General features: G+C 35.5%; 1 protein-coding gene across 2 annotated transcripts in view; it reads left to right on the top strand.

Moving 5' to 3' along the window:
* Positions 1 to 11,960, top strand: part of LOC149142237 (uncharacterized) — a 229,431-nt gene extending 217,471 nt beyond the window's left edge. For both annotated transcript variants that reach the window (XM_089446731.1, XM_089446732.1), the window contains exon 13: positions 11,640 to 11,960. In XM_089446731.1, coding sequence (XP_089302857.1) covers positions 11,640 to 11,786 — 147 coding nt within the window. In that variant the 3' untranslated portion in view covers positions 11,787 to 11,960. The remainder of the gene's footprint in view (positions 1 to 11,639) is intronic.
* The last annotated feature ends 1,830 nt before the right edge of the window (positions 11,961 to 13,790 follow it).

Consider the following 13,790-nt stretch of genomic DNA (forward strand, 5'->3'; position numbering starts at 1 on the left):
TTTAAATTGCCTACATATGTAGCTAGGGAATACCTCTTGCAACTACCCAAAAAATCAACAGGTTGTAGTTGAATAATGTCTAAGTTCCTAATATTCTAAGCCTGTGATTTTAGGATCATGTTCATGGTTTCTACTAGGGGTGGCCTTCATTCTTTCATAGTAACCTCTTCACCACCTATGTTATGAATAAATATATAGGAAATAATGTAAAATAAAGTACATGATAATAACCATAAATAATTATTAGTTAATTGGTAATTAGGTTGAAGAGTCATGTCTAAATGAGACATGGCTCTCCATGAAGAGACACCTGCTTGGTATATAAGCAAGTCTCTCTCTCTCTCATTGTATCATCATTCTTATTCACACATTTAACATATAATATTTGTATCTTCATGGATATCTTTATACTCCAAGTCTTCTGAAGTAATTAATTTGTAGAAAGAACTTTGTTCGCTTCATTTGGTATCAGAGCAGTTGATCCTCTAGCCGCTCCACCACTGCACAGAGTCGTGTTCTTCGATCTAGGTCTTTGACCGTCAAATTCATCAACATTGTTGTCGTTGAAGCGTTTCGCTACAAGAATTTGGAGTTTCTCCATTTCACTATCAACCATTTGGCCATTAAAAAAAAAAATAGAAAAAAATCAAATTCAAAAAAAGAAAATAAAATAAGTACATATAAAGATTAAAAAAAAAGATTTAAAAATAAATATTTAAATTTTGAAGGAGAACATTCATATATATATAAAAGGTTCTACATTATTGATAAAAAGTGCATAATAAAGATAAGAGAGAATCTTTCCAAGTATATTTAAAACTTTTTACGTGGAGAAGCTCGTGTTTTTAAAAAACCAATGGTAATTGCCCGTGGTATTTTAAAAGTAGAAGAAAAACAAAAGGAATACAAAATCTCTTTACGTGAATGGTAAGTTATACTTTTTACTTGAAGAATAGATAATATTATTTTGATTCTTCATTAAGTGTTTTACAAGCCCGTGGTTTTAGAAACCCATGGTAATTGCCCATGGTATATTGAAAGTAAAAAAAAAAGGAATGCAAAATCCCTTTATGTGAATGGTAAGTATTTCTTTTTACGTTGAGAACATTAATGGAGGTTTTAGAAACAACCCACGGTAATTGCCCATGGTATTTTAAAAGTAAAAGAAAAAACAAAAGGGATACAAAATCTCTTTACGTGAAAAGAAAGTTTTACTTTTTACTTGGAGAACATTAACTGAGTCAAAAGTACATAAGTGGACATATATTTTATATTATACCCCAAAGAAGTGAATAACGATGTTTCACTAGGGTTGTAGCTTTTCAAAAGAAAAAGAAAAAGAAATATTATAAATAAAAGATATATAAAGAGAAGTATTATATTATAAAGGGGTATTTAAAAAAAAAGTTCAAGTCATAAAATTATTGAAAATATTTACAAGTACAAAGCGGGTATTATTATAAAAGGTTACATAAGGAGAAAATATCAGTTAAGAATTTACGTTAAAGTGAAGTAAAATAAAATAAAATAATAGTAAGTGAAATTTAATAAAGATAATACACCCTAAGGTTCCATTTGAGGTAATTAGAAATAATAAGGTTCCATTTGTTGTAATTATAAATAATAAGGGGTTAATCTCATCAACGAATACAAAAGTAGTTCATTTCCTTCAAAAAAAATAAATAAAAAAAATATGGAGTCTAATTCAAAAATAAAAGAAGGAAGATTCTCCTATAAAGGTATTCCAATTGTAAATTATAAATTATTTACATTGAAAGGGTGTATCCAAAGGAAAGAGATTAACATTGCCATTAATCCAAACATTGAAGATAATTACATTAATATTAATTTGGCAAATCAACTATTAATTCTAGAGCCAAATATAGGTGAACGAGAAGGATTTTTTGGCGGAAAAGAATATGAAATTAATGATTTACAAGTGATAATTGATCATTATGAGTACATATCTCAATTCTGTGTCGTAACTATGCTTGACAAAGAGGTTGACATAATTCTCGGTCGACCTTGGTTCAAGGAAGTAGGTATGTTCATTCTAAACATAGAAAACAAATTTTTGATGTTCCCTTACAAAACGAAGATGGTCACGTTCCAAGGCATGACAACAAAATCAAAACTGATAACGCCTTCAGCAAAAGATCTTAAGGATATTTCGAAACTAAAGTTTCAAGAGAATTCAGAAATAGTATCAAAGAAGCAGAAAGAGTATGAAGAAGTCATATCCAACAAAAATAAGGAAAATTCATGTTTGAAGGAGCATAATCAAAAGCTAATTACACAAGTAAGAAAATGTAAAGCTAAGAAACACTAGTTAGAACAAGAAAATGAAATTTCTGAAAAGAAACTCAATGAAAATCTATCAGGAAAAGAAGAGGAAAGTTTATGCCTAAATAACCTTAACCAAAGGTTATTAGAACAAATCAAGTGTTTAAAAACTGAGAAGCTTGAATACCAAAATAAAGTTGACTCAGAAAATGAGGAACTTTTACGTCTCAGAAACCATAATCGAAGTCTACTCACTCAAATTAAAAAACTTAAGGATGATAAGAAATCATTGGAAAATAAGTTAGAAGAACTTATCATGAAAGAAATGTCGAAGTCGTCAGTCCAAGTCGGAGGTACAGGAATGAATACTGATCTAGTGAATATCATAACTCGAGAAGAATGCAAACTAGTTGAAGAAAATATGCACTTAGATGTTGTAGTTCAAATGATAAACACCCCAAGTGAAGATTCTGTAACCAACTGAACAACATCGTCACCTAAAGTAAATTTTTTTTTTTTATCATACTTAATAAGGGAAAATCATACCAAAAAAGTTCCCTATCGGCATCCGAATCATGAGAGTAGACAACTCAACCATGCTACGTATCAAGACCATTTAGAACAAAAACAACAAACTGATGTTCCAGAGAAGAGTAATGTAACCTCAATCCAGTCCTACGATGACAAGTTGTTACAAAATTCCAGTGATCAAAATATTCCACAAAAGATTAATCTAGGATGGTCTGATCCCTTCTCAGTGCGACAATTTTGTTTGTCACTAAGAAGATCATATCAAAATGATAAACACCCCTTATGTGTTAGGATATTCCGAAACATAGGAAATAGTTAAGTACAACTTGGTCTAGTGTAGAGTTAGGTAAAGTGTGTTTCTTTACTATGTACATTTTGTAACTTACAATCCGGCGGTCACGATATGTAGTGATCCGACGGTTCATTCTCTCCTCGGTATTACCGACACTTGATCCGTGGCTTAACACCCGATTGGTCCATGATCTCTATTTAAAGAGCATGGAGGGTCATTTGTAGGTTAACCGTGCATGAGAGAAGCTTATGTAAATTTTCATTCTTTAATTAATAAATTGCCTGAAGTGGCCGCGTTGGCTCAGGCTTTGGACTGTTTCCATCTTTGGGGGTTTTAACCACGTCAAAATACAGGTGTATTGATTTGTGATCTGTTTGTGATCGATGTCCTTTTGGTGTTCTGTCTGAGGAACTTACCTTGTAAATTCCTACATGGTATCAGAGCTATTTGAGGGCCGTGTCCGTTGGTGATCCAAATCTGAAGCCGGTAGAACTGCATCCGACTACCATTTCCTAGATCTACTGTTTCTGACTACTTTCGGGCCGAGAGGATTGCTCTGTTGTGTTGGGAGCATCTGTTCCAGTGAGGAACCCCTTTCGTTTCACGCGAAAAGGTTTCCGGTAGCCCTAGCTGCGTCATTTTTAAGATCTGGAGGTATACAATGTTTATTTGCAGTTTACAGTTATTTTCTCTCTGTTTATTTCGGTTTTTGGTTTATTTAACTTTTTTTATTACCGGATCTATACCTTTCATTTCTGCGTATGCTCTTTGCCCTACGACTTTGTGCGATCTGGGCAAATCAAAAACAGAAAGGAAGGAATTTTCTCATGCGTATGCTCTTTTCCGTTGCGCCTTAGTGTGATCTCGGAAAATCAGAAACATTGAGGAAAATATTTAGTTTTCGGCTAAAGCTAACTTCGAGCCGCAAGGTTCGTTTTTGAAAATATTTAGTTTTCGGCTAAAGCTAACTTCGAGCCGCAAGGTTCGTTTTTTTTTGTATGTCCGTGTTGGGTTTTGTGTTTTTTGTTTTGTAGGGAAAAAGAGCTTTCTCAAAGCAAGCACACAACCCAAAGCATCAACCCCCCCCTCTCTCTCTCTCAAACTTTTTGTATAGCTCACTTGGTGCAAAGCTAATTTATGAGAGTAGAGGTCTTGGGTTCAAGTCTCCATTTTGTGGGGGAGGATTTTTCATTTCCGCACATTCCCGCACTTCGTCGGCGACTTCATCAATTTTTTTTTTCAAAAAGCCATAACTTCTTCATCCGGAAGTCATTTTCAGAACCGTTTTTTTGAATCAACCTAATTTTTCGAGATCTTTCCATTGAAACACTTAGTTTCAGCATCTATAGCTTCAGTTTTTTTTAAATGGAAAATCCATGCCAAGTTATTCTTGACAGCACCAACTACTTCCAATGGTGGTCCTACATTGTGGATTTACTTAGAAGTAAGGTCTTTACAGAATAGCCACAGGCCAAGAGACCAAATCGAAAGATGAAGACAAGGCAGCTAAATGGAAAAATAGGCAAGACCAAGCACGTGGGTTGATAGGGATGTCTATTTCTCCAGATATTAGATTCCATATTGCAGAACTTGATACTCCTGATGAAGCAATGAAACAGATTACTAAAGTCTTTGGAATTAAAAATGAACTTAAAGCCCATCAACTTGAAAATGAATTGCTTACATTGGACCCCAATAATTTTTCTTGCATTGAAGATTTTTTGTCCAAGTTCAAGACCCTTAGACTTCTCTTGGAAGGTGTTAAGGTTAAGAAAGAAGATAGTAGCCTTATCTACTCCATTCTTACTAAGTTGGGACCAGCCTATTCGGTGTTTGTTTCCACCTTCCATTCTACAAGAGAAGCCTTCATTTCTCAAGGAAAAACCTACAAGTCCCCTTCCTTTGATTCCTTTTGTGATTATTTAATAAGAGAACAAGAAAAAATCTTACACCTTGGTCTTCTTCATCTTGGAAACTCTTCTAAGAAAGTGTTAGCCGCCCAACAACAACCAAATCCAAAGAATCCTAAGAAGTTGTATCCTAAAAACAATGGTCCTAAACCAAACAAGGGTCCTAAGCAATTTCAGCCTCAAAATGAAAAATCAGTTCAACAAAATGATAAGACAAATAAAAACAAAGGGAAGAAGACTGATGACATTGCAACTTTTGTAATCGATATGGCCACTTAGAATCCAAATGCTTTAAGAAGATGGAAGCCTTGGAAGCAGCAATGAAGAAGCATAACATCCATTTGGAGCACTCTTCAACTTCAACTTCATCTTCAGGAATGGCACTTTCTGCATGTGGTTGTCAAGCATCTCGGTCTGGCTATGCACTAAATGTATCTTCTTCTTCTCATTCTCATGAGTGGCTCATTGATTCTGGAGCTTCTTATCACATGGCCAAAAACAAAGCCATGTTTTCTTCTTTAAATGATTGTAACACCAAAAATATATATGTTGGTGATGATAGATCTCTTAGTGTTGTAGGGACTGGAACTGTTCATATAGACAATGGTCAGTTTAATGATGTATTATGTGTTCCAACCTTATCCTCCAACCTTCTATCTGTATATCAGATAACTCATTCAGGTGAAGGTAAAACCGTTGAATTTTCACCTCACGATGTTGTAATTAAGGACCTAAGAGATCCTAGATAGATTTTAGCTACTGGCATTGCTGATGATTCTACAAGGTTGTATAAGTTTCACAACTTTGGGTCATCAAATATTCCCTCAGTATTTGTTGCTCATAATGATGAAGTGAGCAAACTTTGGCATGGGCGATTTGGTCACTTAAACTATCGCTCTCTTCAGAATCTATGTAAAGAAAATATGGTGACAGGTCTTCCAATGGTATCTTGCAGAGATGGTGTTTGTTCCGGATGTGTACTCGGAAAACATCATCGGGACAGTTTTGAAAAATGTGCCTCTTGGCACGCCTCAGCCCCTTTACAACTTATGCATAGTGATTTATGTGGTCCACTTCTAGTTGCTTCATTCTCTGGCTACAAGTATTTCTTAACTTTCATTGATGATTTCTCCAGGCGCACTTGGGTATACTTCTTAAAACTCAAGAGTGAAGTATTTAACATGTTCTTGGCCTTTAAGGCCTTTGTTGAAAAACAATCTGGACATCAAATTCTTAAGCTAAGATCTGATAATGGCGGAGAATATGTTAAAAACACATTCATCAACTTTTGCACTGAGAATGGAATTCAAATGCAACATATTGTTCCATATACTCCACAACAAAATGGTGTAGCTGAAAGGAAGAATCACACCTTAAAGGAAATGGCTAATTGTATGCTTCAATCTAAAGGACTTAGTCTTAATTATTGGGCAGAAGCAATTAACTGTGCAAATTACATAATAAATCACACTCCTACTAAGGTTTTAAAGAATATCACTCCAGAAGAAGCATGGAGCTCAATCAAACCAGATGTAAGTCACTTTCGTGTTTTTGGAAGTGAAGCGTGGGCCCATATTCTAGATGAGAAACATAAAGCTTTAGAACCTAAGAGTGAAAAATGTATTTTTGTTGGATATTCTGAAGATGTCAAAGGATATAGACTTATTCCACTTAAGTCCAAAAATGTTATCATTAGAAGAGATGTAAAGTTTGCTGAAAATATATCGGCCTGCGAGCCTAGTTCAGCGGATGTGCCACCTCTCCCTATCTCTTCTACTTTTGAAAATATTTCTTCTTCAGATGATGAAAGCGAGGATGAAAATCCTCCCCCACCTTCTCAGGATCCTCCTTCAGCTCCTTAGCTTCCAAAATGGGTCCGTGCTACTCGGGATGCAGCAGGTGATCTTGCCGGTGATCCTACAGATCAGCGATGTACACGTTCTCAGTTCAAGAGAGCCTCTTCTTTACTGGCTCAAGCTTCAGTGAATTATGATCCTGACGCCTTTGCAGAAGCTTCAGGCCATCCAGATTGGGAAGCAGTTATGAATGAAGAATATCATTCATTATTGGCAAATGATACATGGGATCTTGTTCCTCTACCAAAGGGACGAAAACTTGTTAGATGCAAATGGGTTTATAGAACCAAGTATGGACCAGATGGGAAAGTTGATAAACATAAAGCTCGTCTTGTTGCTAAGGGTTTTTCACAACTTGAAGGCATTGCCTACACTGAAACCTTCTCCCCTGTTGCCAAAATGAACTCTATCCGCCTTGTTCTTTCCCTTGCTGCCTCTTTCAAATGGGAAGTCCATCAGATGGATGTTAAATCTGCCTTCTTGCATGGGGACTTGCATGAAGAAATCTATATGGAACAACCTATTGGCTTTATAAAAACAGACTCCAGCCTTGTATGTTGGCTTAAGAAATCCCTTTATGGCCTCAAGCGAGCTCCTCGAGCTTGGTATGCCAAAATGGATAACTTTCTTTTAGAAAATGGCTTTTCTAGGTGTCATTCTGACAATACTGTCTACACCAAGAAAGTGGGCAAGTCTCTTATCATTCTTGTTCTTTATGTTGATGATCTTATCCTGACTGGTAGTGATCCCAACCTTATAAACCATGTGAAGTCTAGCCTTAAAAGGAAGTTTGAAATGACAGACTTAGGACACTTACATTATTTTCTTGGTCTTCAAGTCTTTCAATCCAAGGAAGGTATTTCCCTTTCCCAGTCCAAGTATGCATGTGATATCCTACGCCATTTTCACATGGAAGACTGTAAGCCAACCCCTTCTCCCTTTCAGTCTGGAGTCAAACTTTCAGTCACTTGTACTTCTCCTGAAGTTTATGCTACCTTATACCGTCAACTTGTAGGAAAACTTTTGTATCTAACCCATACTCGTCCTGACCTTTCCTTTGCCGTTGGCCTTGTTGCTCGGTTTATGCAAAACCCACGTGAAATTCATTGGAAAGCAGCTAAAAGAATACTTCGTTATGTTCGAGGTACAATTCAGTTTGGGATTCATTACAGTGCAGAAGCATCTCCTCTATTGGTTGGTTTCACTGATTCCGATTGGGCTGGTGACCCTGATGATCGGAAGTCTACTGCAGGTTATGTGTTCACTCTTGGTTCAGGACCTATTACATGGGCTTGCAAGAAACAAAGTGCCATTTCTCTTTCTTCAGTAGAAGCAGAGTATCGTGGTGCCGTAGAAGCTAGTAAGGAAGCCTTGTGGCTTCGTCAGATCCTGTCAGAGTTTGGCTTTCAGCAGCAGCATCCGACTACACTTTGGTGTGATAATCAAAGTGCCATTCAACTATGCAAAGATCCAGTCCAACATCAGCACAGCAAACACATTGAACTGCACATGCACTTCATCAGAAAGCTCATTCATGACCATGTTCTTGAAGTGCAATATTGTTCAACAGATAATCAAGTTGCAGACATCTTTACAAAGGCTCTCACAGAGGCGAAGTTCACTAAACTTCGATTTATGGTTGGAGTTCATGAAGTTGTCACTAAAGGGGGATAGGCTCTAGTGCCTCCTTCCTTCTCCTATTGTGTCATATTTGTAAATCCTTCAATCCTATCCCAAGTTGTTCTTAAGGGGGGATGTTAGGATATTCCGACACATAGGAAATAGTTAAGTACAACTTGGTCTAGTGTAGAGTTAGGTAAAGTGTGTTTCTTTACTATGTACATTTTGTAACTTACAATCCGATGGTCACGATATGTAGTGATCCGATGTTTCATTCTCTCCTCGGTATTACCGACACGTGATCCGTGGCTTAACACCCGATTGGTCCATGATCTCTATTTAAAGAGCATGGAGGGTCACTTGTAGGTTAAACGTGCATGAGAGAAGCTTATGTAAATTTTCATTCTTTCATTAATAAATTGCCTGAAGTGGCCACGTTGGCTCAGGCCGTGGATTTTTTCCCTCTTTGGGGGTTTTAACCACGTCAAAATACTGGTGTATTGATTTGTGATCTGTTTGTGATCGGTGTCCTTTTGGTGTTCTGTCTGAGGAACTTACCCTGTAAATTCCTACAATCAGGACCATTCAGAACAAAAACAACAAACTGATGTTCCAGAGAAGAGTAATGTAACCTCAATCCAGTCCTACGATGACAAGTTGTTACAAAATTCCAGTGATCAAAATATTCCACAGAAGATTAATCTAGGATGGTTTGATCCCTTCTTAGTGCGACAATTTTGTTTGTCACTAAGAAGATCATATCAACTTGTATCGACGAAGATGACTATTACGAGATGAGAAGACATTCGAACCCGAAAAAGAGATCAAGCCTTTTTCATCAACAAGCTTTGAGGACAAAGCTTTTTGAGGAGGAAGGCAATGTTATGAATAAATATATAGGAAATAATGTAAAATAAATTAAATGATAATAACCATAAATAATTATTAGTTAATTGGTAATTAGGTTGAAGAGTCATGTCTAAATGAGACATGACTCTCCATGAAGAGACACCTGCTTGGTATATAAGCAAGCCTCTCTCTCTGATTGTATCATCATTCTTATTCACACATTTAATATATAATATTTATATCCTCATGGATATCTTTATATTCCAGGTCTTCTGGAGTAATTAACTTGTGAAGGAACTTTGTTCGCTTCATTCTTTCATAGTAACCTCCTCACCACCTACCAAATCATTTTCTAATCCTCTTTTTCAAATTTTTTTTTGCTAAAGCACAACATTTGCTCACATTCAATCCCTTTTGATCACATCCATTAATATGTAATTTTTCATATTCCTCTTTGATTTTTCTTCGTTATTGTTTAGAAAACATTAACATTTATTTACCAAATGCTTATATGTCATGACATCTAGCACACTGGAAAGGTATTTCAACATAATCCAAACTTTGCACATTAGATTGACTCTCCAACACAATTTGAATATCCTTCGCTATACTCTCTTTCAATTTTTATTCCACTAGTATGTGGGCCACTAAGCATAACGTATCAATGTCAAATTATTAGTACACTTAAAAGGGCCCATGGCTATCTCCAATGGCTTTAAATTATCATTAGATCAAAGCTCCAAGATGGTATTGATATTTTTACTCAAACAAGATGTAATGAGATCCTATCCACCCTAGGATAAAAAAACTTGCAACCCATTTCTTCAAGGATAAATTCGTAGAACCCCAAAATCATCTCACCTTTAAGATAACTGCTACATCCTCATTTCTTTCAAAATGGAATGTCAACCATTTTCTCACTAGAGTTTGGTAACCAAGAAAGTATTAAATTACAATTTTCCAAATTCTCTCAATCCATAAGGAAATCTCTTCTTTGAAATAAATTTGCCATAAAATCTTCCTATCAAAGTTTTTCTTGATCAATCCACAACTGGCTCCATTGTGACGTCCTCCCCTAAGATCACCTTTGTCCTATCTTTTTAAGATTGACACACTTCTTTCCTTTCCTTTTTGGATTGATTTGAGGACCACCTCATTCCTTATACTACATACTTTTGGATGGTTTCCTCTATGAATATGGGATAACCACCTTCAAACTATTTACCTACTTGACCCTTGAACATTCTTGATAAGTTTTTTGAGCAGACATGTTCTTTGAGGTAAAGGAATTCCTTCCAAGACCTTCCTCAAACCCTTGTAGAAAATCATCATCGATGAAACAATATGATCTATTAATGTTGAGGTCCGTTCCAATGATCACTATCTAAGACTTTAAGCTTTGATCTTGTACCACTATTAGACTGGTCATTCCTTGTGACCTTTTCCCTTCCAATGTTTACTAAGATTTTAGATAAGTATGGTCGTGTAGGTAATTGAACCCCTAGAGATCATACCTTAGAGACTTTCTTCCTTGGGGAAGTTACCATGAAGCCCTCACCTTGACTACTATCTAGATTGTCTCCAATAATGATGATGGGAAGACCTTGACCTAGATTCACAACATAGTTGAGCTATTCTATCTCTTGCACTAGGTTCTACATAACCCTAAACCTCCAATCTTTATGCTCATCTCCCATTTTCTTCTCTCCCCCAAAACATATTCAATGATGTGAACTTACTTAAATAATCAAATGTTTGTTTTTAATGGTTTTTCATGCACACTTCTTATCGTTGTATAGTATATTTAAATATATATTTTTAAAATAAAATGTTGTGTTTATTAAAAGGATGAAGTACCTTGTTAGAGTTTACTTAATAATTTTGTATTTTCAATGTGATGATTTTCTTGAAACCAACTTTGGTAATTAACTTGATAACCGTAATAGTGGCGATAAAAATTTTAATTGCACATATAAAACAATGATTTAGGCAATAATCTTTCTATTCTTTCTTTGTCTCTCTAAGAATGGAAGTAAGAGAATGAATGCAGAGAAGACATATGTGACCATGTGCATATGCATCTAACTCTTTATATTAGTTTGGTGGAATTGAATTCTATTTTTACTTAATGAACTTATACATAAAATGTGAAATAGTCATTTGAAATTGATTAAACCAATTTTCTAAAAAGATTAATGGTTAATATGATGAAGATATATTGATTTCTAGATGGATGTATATTTTAGTTGAAAACCAATGTGAATGATAAATTGCTAATGGTGCTAATGATGTTACCAGGTATATTGGATCCAAAAACATATATTCATTAAAGTGTGGCACTCGAGAAGAGTGGGTATATTGTTGTATGTGTTGTTTGGAGAGATTCTATTTTGGGGCATTGTGGCAGGGATTTTCCATCAACTTGGCATATATTGGAAATTGTAAATTTTATTCCACATGTTTGGGATGCCAAGAAATTTGAAAGTAATTTTGCTACAATCCAAAGGATTGGTTGTCTATTGTAAATGAATATGTTTCACTTTCGAGTTGTATATTAAATATGCACATGAAATTAAGAATATGAATGTCAAATATTGGTTGATATTTATTGTTATGCAAGTATATATTTTATATCTACATAAAGTTAAGAGTATCCATATAAAGTAGATATTTTAGTTAATGTACATCTCGTATGTTTCAATAATAAGGTTAATAAATTAGTGGCATATCAAAATTTGCTATATTGTAGTATCCCTCCTAAAGAAATTACCCTTGAGATGAAATTCTGGGTTAGGGTTTCAATAAGCACATGATATAATTGTATTTTAAAATAGTATTGCAATACTTCAATATATAAAACAATTATGATTATTGAATGGGAAAGTAGTATAAACAAGAACAAAAACAAAAGTTGATTTCACCAACAACACTATACGTGGGGCCAATTTCACAAGCAATTAGCAAACTTACAAAATCCATAGTTTCCTAATAACACAAATGTAGTTTGTAGGCTTACAAATTGTAGCTATCCTCTTGTTGCCACAAAAATCACACCAACATACCTTGCTAACTAGCCACTTACTAGCACCTTGTTATTTTGTCCCTATTGCCTCAATCCCTAGTTAACTAGCACCTTGATTTCTCCCTTAGTTCCTCAATGCCTACCAACTATAGCCTTATAACCCTTAGTGGCCCCCCTAGGCCACTTACTGCCTTGAATCTACCCCTATGCTATCTCAATGTAGGTTAGAATTCAACTTATGGCGACTCGCTAACCCTTGCTACCATAGAAAACCAACCATTGCTTTTTTTTCTAGCCCTTGTTTCCTAGGTTCTAGCCCCCACTTTCTTTAGAAAGTTGGTTCATTTCCTCATAAGGATTAATTCCAACCCTCACTACCTTAGAAAGATTAATTTCAACCCTTTTTGGCTCAGAAACTAAGAATCTAGCCCTTGATTGCCTAAGAAATATTATTTTCAATGCTTTTTGCCTCAGAAACTAAGACTCTATCCCTTGCTTGCCTAAAAAAGATGGCTCATTGCCTTAGAAAGACAATACTCCCTTTCTTTTATAGATTCCTTTTGGGGCTTTTCCATCCTAAATTCAATTTTGAGTGACTTGTAAGTTTCCCTCCATTTTCCCCTAATTTATTTTTTATTATGTAATGTTGCCCAAACAACATCAAATAATAATTCCCTCTTTTTAAATGATTATAGCTTGCGGGGTTAAATAAACTACTACTTCCTTCCTTGGGCAATTAATTTGAAGAGGACATTATAGTCCCCTCTTATTGACATTTCTTGTCGTCAAGAAATTGCAAATTCAAGTGCTGCAAGATTTTTTCTCCTTCCCACGTGGCATCCTCCTCAAGTAAATCCTTCCAATTTATAAGATATTTTGAGATCATCTTGCCCCTCAATATCCTCTCTCGAACAACCATGATAGCTTCTAGAATCAATGCTAGCAACCCCTTTGTTATAATTGTGATGAACACCCTCCCAAATTTTTCTCACACTTGAATTTTGGAGCCTACTAAGGATCTTACAATCAATCACTCTATGGTTACTCCATGATCGTTTGTTTTTTTGCAAAGCATTCAAGTCTTCTTCCTAGTTTCAAACTGTCGAGTCACTTGCACACACATGCCCAATCTTTGATGATTTTATGAGCACACTTCCTTTATGCTAGCTTGAATGAGCATAGCACCATCCATCAAGAAAATCACTGTGTGATTTTCAACTCATGTCGACAGTCAAATGTGCACTTTTATTGACAATTCCCCTCACTTTGTTGTGTTTATACTTGTATTTTGGTGAGTTTTTTCAATTGCCATATTTTGTGCAATTTCACTTTCGCAAGTGTCACTTTCACATTCGTGGTTGTTTCTTTTTCTTTTTTTCACTTTGGTAAGTGGCATCTTCATGTTATCTTCACTCTGGCATGTGTCC

The sequence above is a fragment of the Pinus tabuliformis genome, chromosome X (genome assembly GCF_031772625.1).
Source record: "Pinus tabuliformis cultivar Carrire ecotype Pingquan chromosome X, CPIR1, whole genome shotgun sequence".
Taxonomy (NCBI): domain Eukaryota; kingdom Viridiplantae; phylum Streptophyta; class Pinopsida; order Pinales; family Pinaceae; genus Pinus; species Pinus tabuliformis.